Source organism: Hipposideros armiger, unplaced genomic scaffold (assembly GCF_001890085.2).
Source record: "Hipposideros armiger isolate ML-2016 unplaced genomic scaffold, ASM189008v1 scaffold_957, whole genome shotgun sequence".
Classification (NCBI taxonomy): domain Eukaryota; kingdom Metazoa; phylum Chordata; class Mammalia; order Chiroptera; family Hipposideridae; genus Hipposideros; species Hipposideros armiger.
Window position 1 is genome coordinate 338,645 of NW_017732307.1, and position 24,867 is coordinate 363,511.

The window sequence follows — 24,867 nt, forward strand, 5'->3', positions numbered from 1 at the left end:
TTTCCCAAACGGTAGATGTTCTTGGAATAGAGTTATGTGATCACGTAAGTTTGGGAAGCATATATAAACACGTTAAAAGTTCTGACATGTGCTGGAGTGAAGAAATATGTTTAATTGGTTTAACTCAGCATTTTCTGATCTTATGTGACCATACATCCCCTGCTTTTATTATATTGAAATAATGCATGTCAGACTATAGCTTGGAAACATAATCTCAGTCAAATATTCTTTAAATTTATACAATGTTATATGTGTATGTGAACTATATATCTCAATAAAAAATAGTAAGTTTTTTTCTCTCCTCCTCATTTCCCTAGCTTGAACCAAAGTTGTAAAAAGCTCATTTAATATCAAGAGACTTGAATGCTTGAGTGTGTGTGTGTGTGTGTGCGCGCGTGTTTGCGTGTGTGTGTGCATGTGCACATGCGCGTGTGTGTGTGTGTGTGTGTGGGTGGGTGTGGGTGTGGGTGTGTGGGTGTGTATTTGGGGCAATGGCCATATGGTAGGGCCAACCAGTACCGAGTTATTGATTCAAGTGTGTTTCTGCTGACCGCTTCCTTTTCCACGTTCTCCTAATTACCTTTCTCTTCAGGTCTAATAGTTCTATCCACCCTTCTCACCACTCATGGGGACACAGGACTCATTCGGCTGGTGTCATCCCACACTGGCACACACCAACATCTCTACTCTCATCACCTCTCCTCTATCTGCCTTTCTACCTCCATCCCATTTTCTCTTTGAAGATAATTTGCAGGAGGAGGTGCCACCTTCATTGAAATGGTGACTTTTATAGCCCAAAGTCCAGAAAATCCCTGTTTCTGTTTTCTTCCCTGTCGGCTCCCTTCACTCAGTCATGTAGCACAAGGTGGCCTTGCTGCTTGAATGGAGGGACTGAAGAAAAATCGTGAACAAATAGGATAGCAGCACAAGATGAGACAAAATATTGATTGCTATTCTGTTACATGTGGAACGCTAATTACGCCTGGGGAAAACTTTTCTTGGGACCAAAGCACCCGGACTTTGACATATCATTGCTTTCCTCTGCCTGGGGAATGTTTTAAACAAAAGAAAAAAAGAGAGATAGAATCAGAGGATGAGGTAATCACCATGGCACTTTGCTAAGATTCTAGGCTTTTATCACCTGGCCTTGCAATACAAGGAAAAGAAAAATGAGACAATATCTAGAAAGGCGAAAAGGGATGAGTGTTGGAGCATTAAGAGAAATTAGAAAGGACATGGAGAAAAAAGAAGAATTAAATGATGATGATACCTGCTGTACTGGACTTTAAGCTCCTTTCAGAATAAGTGTAGCCTCAGCAGTATCACATGTCATGGAGAAAGACATTAAAAGGTGGTGACAAATTCACCCAGTTTGATCCATAGACACACCTGAAACAAATGGCATACACAGACCCTTTAACCCTGTCACCTCCTTACCCAACCAACTTTTCATAACTCCTCCCTAAGTGAGGAGAGAAAGGGTCAAAGTCAAAGCTAATTTCACAGTTGCTACTGCGAATGCAGAAGGTATTTGAATCTAATTGCTTAATTTTTGAAAAATTCACCTACAATTTTACCTACATGATTCATATTTGATATCAGGGAAGTTCTGGGGTTTTTTTTAATTTTGATTCCCAAATCCCAGATAGATGTTTTCTGCTTCAGAAATGCCTGACTCTGAATCAAATCTAATCTCCATCTGATCACTGTGCTGGTGAGAATTTCTACTCATGTTTGAGTCTCCTTGAGCCCTTGAATCCTGGGTGCAGAGCACAGGGTTGCAGAAATAAGAAAAGAGAGACACTTATACTTACTTATAGTACCATTAACAAAATTGTGACTCCAAGTGAGGTTTCAAGAGGCTGCTCATGTTTCGCAGTTTGTACACTGCACAAAAGTACTCAACCAAGGGGTAGATCAGGGGCTCAAATCCAGAGGGTCCTCTTCTTGTCATTACACCTATTGTGCTGTGCCTGAGTGCCCAGCTGTGTCCTCTATCCTTCATTTGTCTGCAGATGCCCAGAGAGGACCCTTTTTTCCTAATTTGCAGAAAGGCACCGTATAAGCAGACCAACTCCCTCAGTCTTTAACTGATTCTGCCAAATTAGAGGTGTTAAAAATAGAGCTTTATTGCACAGCCACTCACATTTATACTCCAGCCACCCTCCTCTGTGCCTTTGCCAATACTGTTCCCTCTGCCTGGAAGGCTATAGCTCTCCACTCCTCTGCCTGGTCAACTCCTAAGATTCAGCTCTATCATCTGGAATGTGTCCTTAATTAATCCTAGTCTGCTTTCCCTTTTCTGTGCTTCCATAACAGCATTTGCTTATCTGTGGTATCATGCTGCTATATTTTTAAGTATATCGCCCTTCTCCATGGACTGTAGTTTAAAGACTGTGCCTTATTTATATTAGTATCATGTAAAAGTGCTCAGTAAATATTTGAGGGAGGGCAGGAGGAGAAAAAGGAGAGCTTCTCTAATTTGCTTAGGGAGATTGAAGACTTGTTTTCAGTCTATAGATAATGGAAACACAGGCCACAGATTTAGCCAGAAGTTGTTGAAAAACTGATAGAGTAGAATGAAATAAAAGTCTCACCAATGTTGCTTGCTTCTTATTGTTATTTCTCTCCACTTCTGCCATGCTTTCTCTTTATCCATCTCTCTCTCTATCTTCTCTAATATTGTTCCTACATCATCAATAAAAACAACCATATTACATAACTGCATGCATTATTTAGAGTTTCATCTGCATTTAAAGTTCTCTTTCTAAAATATTGTAATTTGATTAAGTTAGCAAATGTGGCAAAGAACACTGTTATGTCAAGACATTCCTCTCTAGCAAGGAACCCAATAAACTCTGTTAAAGATGTTCTCATTCTGCCTTGCATATGAAAATGAGAGGACTTAAGATTTTAAATTACAATTAGTTTTGGTAAAGTAAAAATCTGAGAAGCTGGAAAGGTCTAAAGGACTGAGATTGTCACAAATTTTAATTAGGCAAATCCAACCTGATCAGACTATAAAACACTATCATTATTAATAAAAGTTGTACGATTAAGCAGTATTGTAGTCACTGACCCTAGAATCACTTTTTAATTTCCATTGAAACATTTTAATAAGTATCTAAGAATACTATTCAATATACAGAAACACACACATACATTGGGAATAAAAACTGAATGTACACTTTCATTAAAGTGGCATATGAATTATCTGTCATGTATATTCAATAAATATTCTTAACATGTCCTATGACAAAAAATAAAAGATAGATGCTTCTTCAGTTACTCTGTTTAATTGTAGTTATTTTTTTGTGGGCTGAGATTTTTTTTTTATTATTGTGGTAGAATTTTGGACTTATTAATTGGTATCTATGTTAAGAACAGTCCCCAGACCTTGTTATATAATGTCATCTCTCCTGAGAGCAGTAAGTCATTTTGAGGAAAGTGAGCTGAAAATAATGGGTTTTCGTTGGCTGTGATAATAATCATTGTATATCTTTATTCTAGTGCAGCAAAGTCACTCTCTTAAGGGTAAACAAAATGAGATGTGAATATATGTGGTTGTGATGATAAGCTCTGAATACTAAGTAAGGCAAGAAGAATTGGGTGGAAATTCAAAAGGATCTTCCTATTATCTTTGTCAAATACCATTCCTGGAGGGATTGATGGGGAAATTTTATGCACTAAGATGTTAGTTCATTTTTTACAATAGAAAATTAATAAGCAATTATAGTTGTGTGTGGCAGTGTGTTTCCAAGCAATGTTTACACAATGAGTTTCACAATTTATAAAATACTTTGTGAATATAATTTAGAAAAATAATCTCATTTTTAAAAAATTATAATAAAAGGTTAATTTTGCAAGATTATTGTAGCACCTATCAATATCCTAGAAAACTGAGAACAATCAGTGTATATTACCAAATTAATGACTCTGTACCATTCTGTGATGTTATTAAATATTCTCATATGATGTACTGGATTTAAACCATTTTTCCTTCAAATGGTAGAGAACATTTCTCTCCACAGTGACTTACATACCCGTGTGTAGATAAGTATAAAAGTAGTGTCCTATAGAAACTATACTCCATTATTTTTGTCCCCCTTCCATTTTGACCCTTGCTGTAAAAGACTTTTTATTTTGCTAAAATGGCACAGATAACAGAGCTAACCAGACTGTAAGATTTCAGATGCGCTGTTTTGTTTCCCTTCTGGCAAATGTGGCTTCCTATACAGTATGAGCAAATGTAACTGAAAGGGACGATGTCAGAATCTAAATAGGGGCTTCCTATAAAAATGTGTCTGTGCACCTGTAACGTGAAGTAGCATTTTAACACCTAACATATGGAAAATGGGAAATTTGATACTATAATTTTAAAAATCTTCCCAGCCATGCCTCATAAACAAACTTTTGTTTTTTTTTCCAGTAATATGTAAAATCGTGTTTCTTCCTTTAAAAAAATACCTAAAGTTTGCTAATGTGAGTTGTGGGCACAGTTAAGCATCGCTGTTTGGCATGTTACTGTAATACACAGGCATACCTGCTTCTTGGTAAAGACTCTTAAATGAAACTCTGCCTCTGTGTGGACATGCAGATACATGCAAACCTGTTATTAATGCAGAAATTCCCATAGCCCCACGCAAATACTAATGATAATGTTTTGAGTTATAATTTTCTATTTAATAAATTAAATAGAGCCTGTTTCCTCATAGCAAGCTCTTGCGGCAACAACAAAAATATGTGAACCTTACGTATTTGTACAAAAAACAACCAATTGGAGCACATACGTAAGACATGTTGTACTACAAAGGCTTTCCAACATGGACCTGGATTCTTCTAAGTGCCAGCACCAGATTTCTTATTATGCTTTGGTCTCGTTTTCAGTTCCAATAATGAGTTTTTTCTTCTTTTTTTTTTCCTGGCTAAAATCTAATTACTAGTGGGGCTGACAGGATTTCATCTTGTATCTACACTGCATTTATAGGAAAACATTGTTTTAATCACCTTGCATTTGAGAAAAGGAGCCCTGTAAAGGAAAACATATCCTGGAAGAGGGGTAGTGTGAAAAATATATAAGCATTGCCCCGATGGGTTTCATCAATTCCTCCCAAATATCACTGATGAAATTTTTCGCCTTAGGTGCGCAGAAGGCTATTTTGGACAACCTTCTGTACATGGAGGATCATGTCAGCCATGCCAATGCAATGACAACCTTGACTTCTCCATCCCTGGCAGCTGTGACAGCTTGTCTGGCTCCTGTCTGATATGTAAGCCAGGTACAACAGGCCGGTACTGTGAGCTCTGTGCTGATGGATATTTTGGAGATGCAGTTCATGCAAAGAACTGTCAGCGTAAGTCCTGAACTATTGATGCACCTGACAGAATTGATGCATTACACCTCCAAGTAGCAGATGAGTTCTTGAGTGAGATCGGAGAATAGGAAATTATCTGTAACACATGTATGAGATGCACAGTCTATACACAGAGTCTGCACATTCTAAAATCTTTTTTTACTAATAGAGTAGATCTTTTGAAAATTGCTGCATTGTTGAAATGTGGTGGTTTTTTTCAAATGACACACATATTTCTGTTTACATGTGGAATGAAGATTAAAAAAACAACTTATATCCATAGCAGTAAGAAGAATTTGGAAATTAGGTAGGACCTAATTATTCTTTATTATTTATCTCAATTTTAATCATTTTCTTGAAATAAATTTATCGGCCCATATTACTTCATTAGTACCTGTCAGTAGGTGTTAATGAGTATCGCTTATATATGTGAACTTTACATTCTTACATTTCATCATAGATGTAAAATTCTGCCAATATTTTTACACACTGGCATTGGTAATATTTGAGGTATTAACCTTCACCTTAGCACTATTCATAGAATGCTATTTCCGTCATCCTTGCACAAAATTTGCTATTGTGAGGTTTCATTCCTATCAGTCAGTACATCCCTCCCCATCTTCTTCTCCTCCTTAGCTGTATTATACACTATGGCATAGAGTTTACAAAGGCTTTGTATTAGTGGTGATAGAAGATGCAAGGGAGGTGTTGGTGTGTAGAGTCAAACGGAATGTTAATCCATGTTAGCCCTGGAGTGCTTTACACTCTCATCATCAGCTTCCTCCGCTGTCATAATCTTTAGACAGAGCAAGTGGTGGTATCATCCCAATAATTTACTTCTGACAACTGCGTTATGGAAGAAGGAACTCTTCCAGTCATTCAGGTGGGTCTTGGGAACTGCAACATGGCAGAGCCCTCTGGAAATGTAGTATCTGTTACTGTGTCTGCTGTAAACACCAGAGACCTGGTAGGACACCAATTTCAGTAAGAAAAGCATCTTTCTCCTCAGAGATTTTAATGATGAGTGCCAGTTTTTGTCATTTAAAGGTGGCAATTTTTTAAATCAAAAACAAATCGCTCTCTGGAAGAACCGAAATCTATTAATATCATCTGTAAATTGATGATTTTTTTTTAAGCAAAATTTTCATCAGGCTCAGGAGGACTTTTAAATACTGTGGGTTTATGGCATTTGTGTAAAATCATAGGGAGCTTAAGAAATTCTGTTCAAGCATGTCATCCGGATCTTCACTTTCTGGCTATGTGACCGTGGGTATGACATTTGATCTCACTGAGACTGAGTTTCCTCATTTACATTAAGGGTCATAATTTTCTTTGGGGATTGAAGGATCTAGCATATAGGGAGTATCCAGAGAGTTGCCTGGGGGCCTGGGATGCTCATAGTGGTTCTTTAAGGAGTAGTGCTTGTTATGAGTATTGTGGCTCGCTGATTTTAGGGCTGTGTTCATCATTTAATGACCTCTTTTTCTATTTTCCAACAATCTCCTCCATAAATTTGAGGAGATTCTTCCACTCATTTTATTGTGGTAAATTGGGGCAGGAAGCCTTAACAACACATAGAAGAATATGATATGAAAACACTTTTGAATCATCACCAATTTTTATACCACTTGCCATGAGGAATAGACATGATTATGCTTTGAATGCTCCTCAGCATGTAATTAAGATTAAAAATAGGAGAACTCATTTATTTTTGTATTTTGATAATTTTTCATAGATATAATAACTCTTCAAGGGAAGAAAATTCATGACAAGCCATTTTTTTAGCTGCCTCTAGATTTTTTCATGAAATGTACACACTACAAAGAAATGCGGTTTGCTTTTTAAATTTATGTACAGTGTTTATTTACATGTCATACATTTCATTTAAAAATGCCACTTAAAATTTTTACATTGCTTTTGTTATTTTTAAGATAATCATTAATTAGGAATGACATTAAAATGTCATATATTTCATTTAAGAATGCAACTTAAAAATTCTATTTTGCTTTTCTTATTTTTAAGATTTAATTCCATTTAATTTGTATTCTCCCCTCTAAGAAGGAATGGATTCTAAATTCTAAATTATTTGAGGTTTTTAAAATGTATGTATAATATACATAAGGAACTTACATAAAGGAATTAAAAGTGTGTAGAATAATTCTAGTGTCCAAATGAAATGGATAGTTTAAGAAAATATTTTCTTCAGCCTTTACTCAGACCTCAACTATAGACTATCCTTGGGCTATCGCCTGAGGAAAATGACTGGCTCCCCAACTAGTATCAAGTTAACAGACACGGAAGGCCAAACTACTAGAAACTACAGTTTTTAGGAAAGCAATAAAATGGAACAGAACCTGGAGCCAGATTAACAGAATAATAGCATAAATTGATGGATTAGCTATTTATAATATATTTATAAATTGTGCTCAGAACAGTGTATTCAGAAACATGAGATATTGTACAAAATTTACCAAAACCACCTATGAATACTCTAAATTCCCATGTCATCTCCCTTTCACATTTTTATTCTGGTATCAGTGCAATTATATATACCATTAAAAATACACTTGTATAGAGTGAGCCTTTAGTTACCATTCTATTTGTGAAAAGGCCATTTAATTTTTAGACTGATTTATTATGTGTTTCAGAATAACATCAGGCAACTTCAGATACAAATGTTCAAATCAGATATGACAAAGATTAATTAAACCGAATACATTTTCTGTCTTTGGATATAGTATATAAGTTATAAAATAAAAGTGATTTTTTAAAATTATAATGCTATATTCTTGAAACAGTGTCCTTATATACTTTTAAATCTTAAAGTTTTATATGCATATATACATATATGTGTACACATATATATGTGTATTTATATATATATATATTTTTTTACCTCATGCTCATTTTTAAGCTTAAAACAGGCACACAGTAAATAATAATTAAATTTTCAAAAATAATGTTGCTTGATTACTAGTGGCATTAATATTATGGCATGGGTGCTATTAATTTTTACAATTTATCATAATTATTTTAGCTCTTGAGTCAATATGGATTACTTAAAATGGAATTATAATATTTTCAATGGTACCCCAATGTATCTGTGAAGAAGTGAAACCGCTGGAGGAGTGATGGAAAGAACAGTTTATTATACTTGGAGTCAGGGAACTGAGGCTCTGGACTCAGCTATATCACCTACTAATCATATGGCCTTGTCTGAGTTATGGCTTCTTTGAATTTTACTCTCTTCATTCTCAATATTGGATTAATAATGATGACATTACTATTTTAATAGCCCATTATGTGCCAGGTACTGTGCTAAAGCTTTAAATGAGTTAATCTTACAGTGTGCAGACTTGTTGTAAGGATCAAACGACATAATGCCTAACAGACCATCTAGCAAATCAGAAAACATTCTAGAAGTCCATTGCCAGTTTTATCATTTTGGGGATATTATTATTTACCAAGCATATTAAGGCCATGAGAAACATTTTCCTAGACACAGACCTCTCTTCTCTTTGCAGCTTGTCGCTGTAATGCCAATGGCTCCCTCTCTGAGATTTGCCACACGAGGACAGGACAGTGTGAATGCAGACCCAACGTGCAAGGCCGGCGGTGTGATGAATGCAAGGTAAGGGGCAGGAGCTGACTGGTGAATTACTCTCTCCTTGAAATTTTTCATGAACTTTCAGTGAAATACGCCTTAGTGTATTGAAAGAAGGGTTCAGGATTATCTAACTCTACATGTCAAATTACTGTGATCATTGAAATGGTTTCTCAAAATGAAACAAAATTCGCTGTACACTAGCATTTGACCTTCAGCCTATATTTCCTTGGCAGTTAGTTTATGTAACATTTACTGTATTTCAGAGGTTTCTGAAACAAATAAGATACAAATTAAATTCCAGCCTATGGAGAGTCAAATACTCTTCCCTTAGCCCTTATGTTTTTGGCAGAATAAAATGTGTCACACCCTTTGCTTTTATCGAACTCTTTGTTCTAGTTCCATCATTGGAAAGTTAGTTCCAAGTGAGCACTCTACTTAAAAGTTTTCAGTAGAGAAGCAAATCAAGGTGGTTTTTAGAGACATCATTTTGCTAAAGTGAAACAATAATCAAAATCTGTTGCTCTCTGTTCTTGAACAAATTGCCCTGCCTTCAGTGTGGCATGCCCTTGAGATTCCTCCTTGAGAGCAGATGGATTTGCATTACTTCTTTCACATAAATATGTATTTTCAGCGCTCAAGACTGTTAAGTAGAAGCAAGCTTTTCTCAGATGTCATCAAACTGGCCTTTCTGTAGGAAATTTGAAAGTATCTGCTTCTATCTCTTGAATAATATTGTATGCTCTTTTTTGTTTGTTTTATGTTACTTTTCTGTTGGCTTTGAAAGTCCACGCTGTGGTGGAACCCAGAGAAACGATTCTGTATGTTATGTGACTGTCATCCCGCTGGCTCTGTGTCACAGCAGTGTGACATTACAGGAAGATGTGTCTGTAAATCAGGCTTCGTAGGGAAACAGTGCAACCTCGGCAGGCAGGAGCACCAACAGGAGGAGCAGCTGCGGAGAGTACAACCAGCGCTGGGGTCTCCCCCAAGGTGGGGTTTCAGCAGCTCCAGTGGGTGCCCTCGGGGAGCCTATCGGCCCGCGGCTTCGGTAATCCCAGAGGTGCTGCATGATTTTGTGCCTCGGCATGTTGTGTTCCGTGTGCTGCCGCTGACTATCCCCGATGCCATTTTACCGAATAATGGTTGCTCAGTGTGCAAATTGCAAATGCAAAAACTAGACAATTCCTAGTGGAAGCCTTGCCTTTTAAAAATAGCTATCCCGTATATTTTCAAAAGTATCTTCAAGTTCATCGGTTAATAAAAGTTTCAATGAATCGTAGATATGTATAATCTTAAAAATAGAAAAACCCTCAGGCATCATTTGGAGCAAAATCACTTCTGTGAAGGAACAAATGAAGGGAAATCTAGCAAAGAAAGTGACTTGCCTGAGAAAATTCAGCCCACTGACCTGACGTTAAATCATAATTAATGATTTTGTTACATTTCCACATCATAATTTTACTCTAAGATACAAGAAACACACTTTCACACACCGTAAATGTATAGCATACACAAAGTAAGGAAGCATGTTTTCTACCACTAAAATGTGGTCCCCCTTCTCACAAAAGAAAAGATGGGAGGAAGGGAGAGGAAGGAAGGGAGAAGGGAAGAGCAGGTTCACAGCCAATTTGCGGAGGAACAGGAGACACAACTGCCTGCAGAATCGGAGCCTGTGGGCAAGCTGAGGGTAGGGGGTAGAAGTGAGAATGAAGTAAAAAGAAGAAACGAAAAAGAAAAGCATGCTTTTCTTTCTTGGCTTTATTGACATTTTAAGAAAACGAGTTCTCGTTTCAGACTGCTTCGGGTCACATCCCAGCCTCACCACGTCTAGCTGTAAAACAATTCCTTAAGTCTTTCTTGTAATTCTCCTTCTTCATCTCTGGTAGGACCCCTTCATAGGCTGTGTCTCTGCTTGAATTTTCCTAGAGGCAAATGGTGAGGAATTTACCAGGGGAAAGGCCTATGAAGGATGAAGGGGAGAGAGCATAGGATGCAGGCAGGCTCCTGCTGCAATGCAGCTCTGACTACTGGAAGAACAGAGGGAAGGAAAGATTGGGTAGAAAGGCCTCATTCCGTGCATCCTGCCAAAATCCCAAATTCTTGGCCAGGCCAATGGGAAATGCCCAAGCAAAATTGGCCCATTAGGGGAATCCTGATTTGGGCAGAAAGGTTCTAGTAATTTATTGTAATCAGTCATTGACTAGAAGTACGACCTGGTGTGAGTTCCTCTGGTGGATCCAAAAGAAATGGAAGCTGGAGGCTATCAATCCGTGATACTCCCCACTGCAAATTCTCCTGCAGGAAGGTCTGTTGATGCAACTCCATGCCTGTTTCAGGGATTCATGAGAACAGTACATAAGGCACGGATATGGGGAGTTCTTCATGTTAGGTGATATTAATACTATTGCTATTAAATGAATATATGTTTAAAAGATATTTTGTTTTTAAAAAAGAAGTGCATACACAAAGTAAAAGGGATGGTAACTGATCAAAATGTCTCAAAAATATAAATTTAGCAGAAATTCAACCCTCATTCATGCTCTGTTCCTGTATATCCTACAGCACTATTGTGTGCTGTGTTGTTTTGTCCTGAGACTGTATTTCCTCTGAGGCAGAATGTAGACGTTGAGAGCACTGGCTGATTTGCAATTGGGACTCCACAATTAGCTACCTGATGACCTTAGGCAAATTACTTGGCTTCCTTGCTTTGGTTTCATCACTACGTAAAAAGGTGATAATATTGATTTCTCAGGATTGTCTTGAGTATTAAATGAATTGATATTTGTAAAGAGCTTCAGAACAGTGCTTGGCACACAGTAAGCACAATATGTAAGTTCTAGTTGTAATTATTATTCCACATGCAAATAATTTATCAGAGCTTAACAAACTTCCCACTGAAATGGAACAGGCACCCTCTCCCATTTTTTGTTTTACCTCATTAATTTTGGTGACTGATTAGAGATTTTACTCCATAAGTTTGTTTACTTCAGGTGTTTCCCCTAGTCTCTGAAATAAATTTTTAAACACCAAATTTGTTAAAATGTCATTATTGAAATTTAGCAATATTTGTTTTGGTATAACTTAGCCTTTAAAACTTAAAGTGTAGTAGAAACATTTCTTCTCATATATTTCTTTACATAATCAACTTTGAATTTTTTTAATGATAACTATGATTTGGAAGTTAATATTTTATTTATGTACCAATTAAAGATATATATATGTATATGTATATATGTATATATTTGTATATACATATACACACGCATATGTATACATGTGTGCATGTGTGTGTATGTGTATGCTAATAAGGAAAATTTAGGAAATAAGGCTGGATATAAAGTACTATCTCTACAATTCAGATTTATAAGTCAGAATATTTAGGAAATGAAAACAAATGTGAAGTATTATTTCTATGATTCAGATATTTAAAAAAACGATTTTACTTTATTAAGTTCTAGTCTTTTTTTCTATGTATATTTTTTCTATTTGTGTGTGTCTGAGTGATATGTATAGCATTATAAGTATGTAATTAGAATCATAGTGTATATATAATTTTGTTTTCTGCTTTTCAAAATTTTATTTAATATTATATCCTAAGCATATTCATATATCATTAGAACTGCTTCAAAACAGGATCTTAATGATTGCATATCATTTCGTAGCATGAATATATCATAATTTCATTTATTCAAACTTGCTCTAACACTGCACATTCAAGTGCTTCTATAGTTACTTACTATGATAAATAATATTGTAATGGGCATGCTTGTACTTTAACTATTTCCCCAGTTTCTGATTATTTCTCTAGGCCAGGTATCTAGAAGCTTACACTGAGTTGTTTTTTTTATGAATTAAAATATGATATGTTTGGATTTTTCCTTATATAATTGAGTTTAATTTCAATATCATGTATTAGGTCATTTTTTAGAACTGATGCACACTTTTTTCTTTAATCATATAGTGAAATCTGAATTAGAATCAGAAGTAAAAATAAATTCAGCAGTAAAGAATAAAATGATTATCAAACTCATTCAATCCATTTTATGTTTTAAAAACAAAATTATTCTTAGCTATAGTCATTTTAAAAGACTCATGTTTAGTGTGATTTTGTTTTCTAGAACTTTTTTTTAATACTGTTCATGATATTGGCAAAAATATAATACAGCTTATTCATTTCTCTTTGGATGGCTTACATTAAGTTGCAAGATTTATTTTCACCAAGAAGTAACTATTAAGTCTAATTTTCCAAAATAGAAATTAGTTTTAGAATGAAATAATTTACTTAGACTAATTTTCTAGATTAAGATATTATAATAATATGACATACTTTATATTTAAAAAGACAGCCCTGACATACTTTAAGTAAGATATGTGCTTTTCATTTTTCTAGTAGGAATCATTTTTAATTCATCAGCATTTTCTAACATTCACTTTCAGTCTGATACCATGTATTTCAAGAAAGTCAGCCAAAGCTAGTAATTAAAACTGGACCATAGAAAGTTGCTTGTTATAAATAGATAAGAGAGATGCATATGGATAATTCATCAGAGAATAAAAGTTTTCCTTCCTTTACTTAATATTTGATATGTGTTTTCATAAATCAATTTTGATTGTTAGGATGAAACCCAAGAAACTAGATGTTTGTCAAACCAATTATTTTGTCAGTGTAGACATAACCAGTAAATTAGATTTTTAACATGAGCCCTAGTGATGATTAGAAGTATTTGTGGATATATGAAAAAAGTTAGAACAAATATTAGAGGAAAAAAATTATTTTAACTTCAGTCTGCTGGTCAATAATATTGAAAGCATTTTTACCAAGTAGGAGTTCATAAGATCTGAAAGTAATTAATTCAGATTCTTAGGAATTAAGCAAATAAAATTTCAATTAAAATAAAAATACCGACCCTAGCTTATTTCCACAGTGCTGTTAAAACTTTGGGAAGTATAGGGAAAGACTAGTGAAAATATGTCAAACTGAATGATAATGCCCTAAATCTGCCGTTTATCTTGACGTAATTTCACAGTAATTGAACTTTTCTCTTTGGATATTATTTAAAAGTTCCATTAGATTAAATGACACTTCAGTTGTCATACAAGTAACATCAGTGAAGAAGCCTTGCTAACCCTGAGGCTCCTCTTTTCCCACCTGATCTTTTAATACTGCCCATCTTATTCTATAGTAAATTAATTGATTTAAATGTAATGTTTCTTTCCTATGCCAGCCTGAAACCTTTGGTCTACAGTCGGCAAGAGGGTGTGTTCCCTGCAACTGCAATTCCTTTGGGTCTAAATCCTTTGACTGTGAAGAGAGCGGTCAATGTTGGTGTCAGCCTGGAGTAACAGGAAAGAAATGTGACCGCTGTGCCCATGGCTATTTCAACTTCCAAGAAGGAGGATGCACAGGTCTGTCATTAAGACTAAGCACGACACATTCATTCTCTGGGTTTGCTGTCTTGGCATCCGTAACAATTTGTTCATCGGAGTCCTGAGGGATTAAAGGAAAAGCACCTGGCAACAAATATATGATGCAAAATATTTAACCTAATAAGAAATGTATATTTATTTTAACTAATTTAACAAAAGAAATACATTGTGGTTTGAAACACTGCCCTATAAATAACTGTGCTTGCAAATATTCAGTACAAATCCATCAGCAGGTCCTAGTTTGGCTGTTTCTCTCCCTGTCTCTGACCTCCATTCAGCTATTCACTCAAAATCTACTACAGCTTGAAAGTCAAATGTTCAATTTTTCTGATGCCAATGTGGTCTTAATTGAAACCCCACTCTCAAGCTAATACATTTCAACTTTCCTTTTTCCTATAGCAAAATTGGTACAAGGATCAGGAAACTTAATACATTTTTCTGGTACAAAAAATATCTTTTCATCTACTTTTTTAGGTGCCTTGAAACAGATTGGCTCTAGATATTTATTAGTTCATGGGAAAATGCAGGCAGGGATTTCTAACCATGATTTCTTCAAGCAGTGTTCTCATATGTCCAGCCACAGCCTTTCTGAAATCATGACATAGAAAATAGGAATTAGCACAAAGCAGTTGAAAGTAAAGATTTATCATTAGCATTGATTTATGTGCCACTAATTTGGAATTGACCCTTATTTCAAGGATAACTAGATTGATTATTAACCTTTGTTTACTAAACTCACTGATTCAACATTAATGATACTCTTGTGCTCTCTGCACCATGATAAATACATGGTAAGATTTAAGATTCCATTATTGACTATTGTAGTGAATTTATGTGAGAAGTGTCAGGAATAATATTTGAAATTATTTTAAAAACCAGTGCCTTTTAGATATTCTCAACCACCTTTGACACACAGTTGTGAGCATAAATTAAGTCATTATAAATTATTCCAAATGTTATCATTGTAAATCCTCTAAGAATCTGCATGTGATTTTGAAGCCAATATCTGTATATACTAAAAAATTCTAAAGCTGCATTTTAAAATATATTCTGTCTCTAAATCTAAACCTGACTTTCATTTTCATTTAATAGAAATTAATGAAATGGTACTATACAGTCAAATATATCTACTACCAGAAATTATAAATAAGACCAATGACATTATTTAAAATTTTGAAATGATGATAACATTTTAGAAATGCAGACTTAGTAGCATTTAACCCAGAAAATCCGAACAGAGGACAATCACAAAATAGGCAGAATAACATTATATTTGAGAGCATGACTTGCTCCAAAGAGTTTGGATTTGTTTAGTGGTTCCACCAGTCACTAATTATGTGACCTTGAGTGAATGACCTGGTTTCTCTGTCCCTCTGCAAAACTCATCTATTAAATAAATAATAGTATCTACCTTGCTGTTTTTTTGTAAGAATTGTTTGCCAGTTGAATGCCTGGCAAATAATTAGAGTAATGCCTGGCGTATAAGTGCTATGCAGTGTTTATTATTGTTATTATAATTGTTATTTCTTTATTAGTATTATCAATGTGGTAAACATTCTGTTTTGGCAGGGGAAAACTAGCTAATTTAATTACTCAGGTTTTCCTATTCAGTGTTATGATTCCATTGAAGAACTACTTAGAGAATTTCTGTTTGCAAGTAATGATTTGAACTGTCCCAAAACACTTTTTTAGCACATACATTTAAACATAATATGAACTATTCTTCTTCTTAATAAATGGTACATATAAAATAAATCCTTTGGCTTAAAATTAGCAGCAGCAATAATAATAAAAAAAGGCTAACATTTGTTTGGTGTTTACCCTATATCATATGTGTGCCAAACATTTTTCACAGTTGATATGAAATACTGTGAGTAATGATAATTATGATCGCTTAGAATGTGAACTTAATCAAATATCCCAAACAGATTTTGTTTAAAATATTTAATCATCGTATAACCAATTAAAAGGTTTCTTATAACATTAGTCTTCTTTTTGAATTCAAGTAGTTTTTTTTCCTCCTGCTGTCTCTTTTTTAATATGAAATGCTACACTAAAATAACTCAATACTGAGTCAGCTATAGCTAATAAGTAGCATAGATTCCTTGTCTTGGATGACTTTGAAGACCTCAAATATTATTTTTGCATTCTTGAGAAAACTGCATGGGGTAGGGATGAATTTGCACCCTTTATGCATCACGTCATAGAATAGAAAATGCAAAATCTGTTGAAAATAAATAAGGGAGGTGGTAAATAAAACTCAAATGTATCTTTGTGTGTGTGTGTGTGTACATAGGTATATAATTATATAATTCAGCTATTTTAAAATATTTTCAAAGCTGAAATATCCTGATGTACAAGTATGTCAAGATAAACTTAATTTAGGAAGCCTATTAAGCTTATTGGTTGTTATTCCAAGTTAGAGTCATCAACAGGGAGAAACTGTTAATCTATGTAGCATAGAAATATTAGTTATAAACTTAAAATAAATATAGAATCAAAATTTTAACCTTTATAATATCTAGTTATAAGGTAGCACAGTTATCATGGAATCCAATACACCCGTTCTTCCTTTCCTTAAGTTTAGTTGAAAAGTTAAAAATGCTTTACCTTTTAAAATTATTAAATGAATTACAACATACATGTATTGAACAACCCCTCTGTGAAATACACTGTACTATGATATAAAAGATTAATAAGTTAAGTCTTTCACTTTCAAGGATCCTTAACTATAGTAGTATGGAAAATAAAACAATACAAATCACAATATAAAACTCAAAATTGTGTATCAAATTTTTACTTTTTTTTTTTTTTGCCCTTTCATCTATGAAGCTTGTGACTGTTCCCATCTGGGTAATAATTGTGACCCAAAGACCGGCCGATGCATTTGCCCTCCCAACACCGTTGGAGAGAAATGTTCTAAATGTGTCCCTAATACCTGGGGCCACAGCATTATCTCTGGTTGTAAGGTGAGTGAATCACTTTATTTCATCTGATAATGTTTTTTAAAGATTTTTATTTTGGTAGGGTTCTACAACTGGGCATTCCATATCCAATACTGTATTGCAAAACAATATAGAACTATCACTATGGAGTCACTGAAGATATTGATCAGTATCTTACATTTTACTTGTGGGAAAGATGATGAAGTAAGTACACATTTATGCAGCTTCACCCAAGGCACCAACCTAAAGAGGAGAATAAAGGACAACAACAACAAAAATCTGTAATAAAATAGACATAGCTAGAGCTTCATATTTAGACACAATGAAATTTATCTGCAAAGTACCAAGATATTAGGGACTAACTAAAGGAATTTGCCAAAAATTTATAGGAATTACCCTCAATTCCTATTATGACTAAGTTTCAGTTTCCAGGGAATAGTTGAGAGGATTCTGAAGAGTCATATTAACAACCTTTAGCTTAGAGAAATCTTCAATTTTTTCCATGTATGGACCATAGAGAGTTTCACGACTAGCCTCACATTGAGAGAAATCTATCCAGCATCTGTGTGGAAGTAACTATTAAGCTGGAAGATTCATAGAGCTACATTTTTGGAAACAAAACAAAAATTTATCCAGAGATCTGAAATTTTAGATGAGTATAAACAAAGCATTAAGTTTCTGTGACTGACGTTTTGCATTTTCAACTTCGAATCCAAGCATCTGCCCCATCGCTGGACTCATGAATAAGCCATAAGTAATCAGCAGGCTTCCGTTCTATCCACAAAGGCCTACGATGTGGCCAAATTCTAATGACACTCCTGAAACTGAAGCTGATGCTTAATGTTCAGACCATAAATCAGGATGAAATATAGACCAAGTTTCTTTTTTAAAAAGTGGTTATATGTTTGAAACATCATGTTTGCTGATCACTGAATAAACATTATGTTGCTTACAGTTGATTGAAATTTTTTGATTACTTTCAACCACTGTTAGAAATCTGAATTTCTGAACAGACACTTCATCATTATGAACAATTACAAAAAAATTCACAGAGCCCTCAAAGTATTTATGAGCATGTATTCTATTTTAAAACACTTGGAAGACTGTAATCTAAATCAACAGTGATTTGAAATTTATCTTTCCTTTCTTTGCATCATGGATAATTTCTCTGTGCTGAGGTATGAGCACACACACACCATTTGAGCTTTTATTGAAGTATTGTAGAATAAAAAGCCTGCCATCTTTCACTAGCAGGGGAATAATGCATACATTATCTGTTGCTAAATAAACATTGTATCTAATTATGATTTAAGTTTGATGTTGGCTATAGTGCTATTTAAACATATGGCTAATGGTCTCTTTTATCCTTTACTATAACTTCCTGTATAAACTTCCTGATTTGGAACGGTCCCAATGTCTATTTGTACTGTCAATTAGTATTTAAGAATTAATTTTAGTTTTATACAATAAATTGGGTAGCAGGAAACTCATATTTTAGTTAAAAGATGAGTGTCTCACAAGACATCTTTTAAATTTATTACATGATTGTAGTTTCCATACGTAATTTTCTATTTCTTATTATGGCTGATTTTGTTTGAATGAAGGAAAAAGCGTTTAAGAGAATAAGCCAATCATCATTATATTGAAATCTCGTTCTACTCCTGATGTTCTATAAGAATAAGTTACTTGGGGTGATGACAGTGGGTTATTATTCTATGCCTTGGAAAATATGTCCATGTTTGTAATATAATAAATAATCACATTTTGGGTTTAAAGTAACTCTTAGTAGCAGCTGCTATACAGCCCTTTTTACTGTATAGCAATGGAGACATAAAAAAATACTTAATCATAAAGATCCAAAAATAAGGCCAAGTGATTATTTTATCAGAAACTGGGAAGATATTTCACCAACATTAGGACAGGAATAAAATGATATATGGGAGACTGCTGATTGTATATCACATCCTAGAAAAAATAGTCCCATAAGTAAACTACTGTTGGCAGGCACAGAAGCAGGAATATCTCCAGTAGTGGTGGATATGAGAATTAAGATGAGCAATGGATGTGTAAGAAATACAAAGTGAAAGCCAGCCAGACTTAGATCTGGGAATTTGGCAAGTTGTTATGCATATGAGTCTGCCATAGAGCTGGAGATCTGAGAAAAATAATAGTACAGCACCAAAACGAGTCAGGTTACAGACAAAGCACAAACACTGTGTGTTGACAAACTCAGACACAGAGTGAGAAGATACCGACTTGGATACCAAGTCAGGACCTACTTGGGAGACAGAAACCATACCAGTTATTTAAACAGGGAACGAAGACTATAAAGACTTGTTAACTGGTAGAAGACAGTTACGAAAAAAGGATAAAAGAGAACAATAAGGGATCCTGAAGTAGCAGGTACAAAAGAGCAGCTACTACTCCTAAGCTGATGGGGAGTGAACTGTAAACAAACCAAGGGCTAGAAGAGGGTGCTTCCCTATCCCCCTCCCCAGTGAGCCTGAGGTTCAGGCATCTTAGAAAAGAGTGTGGCTGCCACAGGAACATGCAACCTGCCTGTGGTAAAACAGAAAATAATAGCACACACAAAGAAAATCTTGGCGGAGTTTGTGGGTAATTGCTAGTCTGTGGACACCGCCTACCATTGTGGAAAGCTGTGGACATGCTGGGGTTATTTAGAAGCAGCTCGTCATGGTCAGAGCATGTACACCGACTGAAGCTGCTCAGAAAGCTGCCTGAAGGAGAGAGTTGCCTGAGAGCACAGCTGGAATTCTTTTTGGACCACAGGGCTCCCATGCTAAATAATAAAATAATAACGACGATAGAAATGAAGAACCAGAACCCAGGACACCAGTGTCCTCCCACTGCTGTGACCTCATCGGCTCTCTCCAGAGTCCTCTGTTAACTAAGTTTAACATTGTGACCTGATCACAGGGAAATGTCTACAGTGGGTAACTGCAGTATCACAAAGCAGGGCAAGGGAGAGTGAATGTAAAGCTCAGAGACGGTAGATTGATCATCGGCACAGCTGGTCTCTGAAGATGATTTATTCTAAGATCCTAAATGACATTTTAGAAACCCACTTGGCATTTTTATTACATCGCAAGGAGACATGAGCTCTGTAAGTCAAGAGCAGAATGATTTAAAATAATATAAGACAAAAAAGACACATAGATGAGAGGAAATAAAGACATTATTGAAAAGAAGCTAAAAATGCAATAGCATAATTAAAATAAACATTGGTGACATACACATACAATAGAATTTTCACTGTGGAAAAAGGGAGCTATAAAATAGAAGACAAATTTGAAAGGTGAATATGAAAATGACTACAGAAGACATAAAGATAGTATAGGTTTGGCAGACTGACAAAAGTGATGTGCTTTAGGAATGATAGGTGTTCCTGGAGAAGAAAACTGGTCAATTAGAACAGAAATAAAAATAAAAAACCAATCTGAATAATACTGAATCAAAATATAATTTTGTTCTCAAGCTGAAAGAATTCACCATGTTCCACTCAATTAATGAGAGAAAAAAAAACCTCAAACTTTTAAAAATTCTAGCAAAATTTTGAATTACTTAAGAGAAAATCTTACGTTTATCTAGGAAGGAAGAAAAAAAAAAGGTTACTAGCAAAGCACCTCGAATCAGACTTGTCTGCAAAACTAGATGTCAAAATAACAAAACAAAAAACAAAACCCTAGATAACACTTCTCTAAATTCTCTCTGGCTTCTCAACACCTGATTTGGTGGTTCTTATATGTTCTCATAGTATTTTGCCCTTCCTTTGTTATATAATGCTCATTCCATTATGTTATATTTATATATTTATTTGTCTCCTTAAATGCCAGAAAATGAGATATGGTAAAATGATTTTGTCTAAGATTTAATCTTTGAAACAAAAAGCACTTGAGGAAAACCCATATCTAACACCTCCTTGCCACAAACAGACAGAGAATGTACGTTTTCTGTCTTTTTCGATAGCATTATGGTTTCTGGACACGCATATATTTTAGTAAATGCAGGAAGCAATTTAATTTTATGTTCGCTGATATTTCCCAAGCGACTAAACTAGAACAATACAAAGAATATAATACATACATGATTAGTATGTGTTTAATGGGAGAATAGGCACATTAGAATTAAAATCTTAAGATATTTCCCAGGAAATGGTATGAGTGGTTGCTGTTTTAATCTCTTTCATAGGCTTGTAACTGCAGCACGGTGGGGTCCTTGGATTTCCAATGCAACGTAAACACAGGCCAATGCAACTGTCATCCAAAATTTTCTGGTGCAAAATGTACAGAGTGCATTCGAGGTCACTGGAACTACCCTCACTGCAACCCCTGTGACTGCTTCCTGCCCGGGACTGATGACACGACCTGTGATCCACAGACTAAAAAATGCTCCTGTACCAATCAGAGTGGGCAATGCACTTGTAAGGTATGTGCTGCCAAAATACAATAAGGAAAAGCTTCACTCACTTCTGTTTTCATAACTCAGTATTAACTTCATTCAGTGTTCATTATTCCCACCTTATTAAGCTGAACAAACAGGAAAACCAAAACTCATTGCCAGACGCAGAGTTTTTTTATTAATATATATTCATGGGCACACTGATAAGCACTGCTTTTTATGAACTATTTTTAACCAAAGCCAAACTTTTGTTTTCTAGTTTGGAGAGATGATATATTTTCAATGGTAAAGTTTTCTTTACATATCTGCTTTGCTCAAACAAGACTACTCTGGGAGGGTGAAAAAGGCAGTTCTCTTAAGCATCATCAAATTCAGAGAAAATCACAGCTAAATAATAAGTCTTATAAAAAACCATTCCTCCTCAAATTAATCTGCGATCACTGTACACTGAAACAGATTTACTGCTGTGGAAGTTCAGTAAAATTTCATCACAGATAAACACTGACATTATGAACAGTGACTATGTGGAAATTTCAGCTCTCGTTAATACTGTTAAATGATGTAGAAAAAAAGCCAATTAAAAAAGATAGAAGGGATTTTTTTTCCCCTTAGATATTTCTGAAAATCAGTCCCAGGATAAATGCAGTTGAGACTGGGTCAGAGGTATCTTTTCAAGAAAAAGTTCTCTGCAGATAGGGACAGGGGAACAGGAGGATGAAATTCAGGAAGTGATTGTTAAAATAATCTTGAGAACTTAAGAAAATGGCAGCTTCTGCCATTAAGGGCCCTGAACAAAACACAAAGTACAATTCTGCATTATTACATATTATAATTATGATCACACATTATGTTTAATGCATGTTATATGAGTGTACATACGTTAATATAACAATGATTCTATAAATCTACATTTTGACAAGCTGACTTTTTTTTTACAACATTGCATTGCATCACTATTTAGGAATCAATGTTTTTTATTTTGATTTTGAAATTTTCATGACTCTTTCATATTACAGTAGAATAGTAGGAAATGTGCAGCCTAGATTAAATATATATACATATATACATATATATATATACATATATACATATATATATATATGCACGTGCATGCGCACACACACACAATATCCTTAGTATGGTGCTTATGTATAATTAAAGTATTTTTTAGAACCATGAAATCCTAACAATGAGAGTAACTACATAGGCCATTTGAGATGTGAGTCTAATATTCAGCGTTGTTTTCTTTCTTGTTTATTTTTTTTTTAAGTGTGCTCCTGTATTCCATTCTCAAGTTTATTTCTCTCATAAGGTCACCATAATGGACTCTGAGAAACTCTTGTCTTTCTTCAGGTGAATGTAGAAGGTGTCCACTGTGACAGGTGCCGGCCTGGCAAATTCGGATTGGATGCCAAGAACCCACTTGGCTGCAGCAGCTGCTATTGCTTCGGCGCGACTACTCAGTGCTCTGAAGCGCAAGGACTGATCCGTACGTGGGTGAGTAAGAACCTGCTGAGCCATGTAATGGTAGAATATTAGCTCCTGCTGGTGTCTTTTAGCCAGGCACTGAGGGGCAGGAGGAAATGGCAAAACATTTAAGTAACCTTTTCCCCGGCGCACATTTAGAAAAATGGTAGAGGGGCCATGTGCCATTGGAGGATTGGAGTAAATGCCTTTTTAAACCTTCTTTTAAAATAGTTCATTTATCGTTGATAAAGAAATCGATGCCAAGGGTAAAAGGCAAACAGCGTAAGGGAAACATGTTTGGGGATGAGAGGAAGCTGCGATATGAAAAGTCAGGGCACCAGAGCATGAATGTCGATCTGTGCGAATGCTTTAATGAAAACTAGAACCGAGTGTCCGTTTATTCCAACCAGCCTTAGAGAATTATAGATTTTTAGGGCGGAAGCATGTTCGTTTTTACTTTAATTTTCCTTGGACCCCTCCTACTTTTAAATTCTACTTTTTATTAGTATAGAAGGCTCCCATGTTCACAGATGTTGGGGTTTTCACTATGCAAACAAGTAAGAAAGATGTACTATTCCCTTGCTCTACTTGCTCACCAAGCACTAGTTCTGTTTCTTGTGAAAACACCTCATGAGAATGGGGGTGTCGGCGCTGCAGATAGACACGCAGTCCATACCTTAGTTTTAAAGGAGGGCCCGGAAGACTGAACTCCGCCCCCGGCTGTGTTCTGATCCCATGCAGGTCACTCTGACGCCTGAGCAGACCATCCTGCCCCTGGTGGATGAGGCCCTGCAACACACAACTACCAAAGGCATCGTGTTCCAAACCCCAGAGATTGTGGCAGACATGGATCTGGTGAGACAAGATCTCCGCCTGGAACCTTTTTATTGGAAACTTCCAGAACAATTTGAAGGAAAAAAGGTAAGGGCAAGAACTTTGAAGACACTTGAGAACAAAGTAAAATAAGCTTTTGGAATCACTCCATTTGGAGATTTGTCTAACTCGTCGCTCCTCCTTTTATTGTGTCAGTTGATGGCCTATGGCGGGAAACTCAAGTACACCATCTATTTTGAGGCTCGAGAAGAGACAGGTTTCTCCACGTACAACCCTCAAGTCATCATTCGAGGCGGGACTCCGACTCATGCTAGAATTATCACCAGGCATGTGGCTGCTCCACTCATTGGCCAGCTGACAAGGCACGAAATCGAAATGACAGAGGTGAGGTCATTAGTTGTTTGGCGTGAGGATGTCGATGGTTTTGCATTCAGTTTTGTCAAGGTGGTTGATTTTCTTGTTACAGAAAGAATGGAAATATTATGGCGATGATCCACGAGTCAGTAGAACTGTGACCCGTGAAGATTACTTGGATGTACTATATGATATCCATTATATTCTTATCAAGGCTACTTATGGAAATTTCATGAGGCAAAGCAGGTAAAGTATAATAGAAAAATACCCAAGTTAAGTTCTTGTTCTAGAGTCTATAGGGAAAATCAATAAGACATCAGACAAGGAAGATTTAGAAGTGTTTGGTATGGGAGCGTGATGATAGAAAACAAGTCAAAGATGACTTCCAGGTGACCTGGTGGAAGTTATTGCCACACCCCCCAAAAGGAAAATAAGATGAGAAGAAAGTTTAAGGGAGAAA

General features: G+C 35.5%; 1 protein-coding gene across 1 annotated transcript in view; it reads left to right on the forward strand.

The window, feature by feature from the left end:
• LAMA2 (laminin subunit alpha 2) overlaps positions 1 to 24,867 on the forward strand; it is a gene marked incomplete at its 5' end in the record, with an annotated part of 435,223 nt that overhangs the window by 214,965 nt on the left and 195,391 nt on the right. Inside the window, 9 exons of the mRNA XM_019630849.1 lie at positions 5,143 to 5,354; positions 8,879 to 8,985; positions 14,187 to 14,367; positions 17,221 to 17,357; positions 21,543 to 21,779; positions 23,106 to 23,249; positions 23,961 to 24,140; positions 24,249 to 24,437; positions 24,520 to 24,653. Coding sequence (XP_019486394.1) covers positions 5,143 to 5,354; positions 8,879 to 8,985; positions 14,187 to 14,367; positions 17,221 to 17,357; positions 21,543 to 21,779; positions 23,106 to 23,249; positions 23,961 to 24,140; positions 24,249 to 24,437; positions 24,520 to 24,653 — 1,521 coding nt within the window. The remainder of the gene's footprint in view (positions 1 to 5,142; positions 5,355 to 8,878; positions 8,986 to 14,186; positions 14,368 to 17,220; positions 17,358 to 21,542; positions 21,780 to 23,105; positions 23,250 to 23,960; positions 24,141 to 24,248; positions 24,438 to 24,519; positions 24,654 to 24,867) is intronic.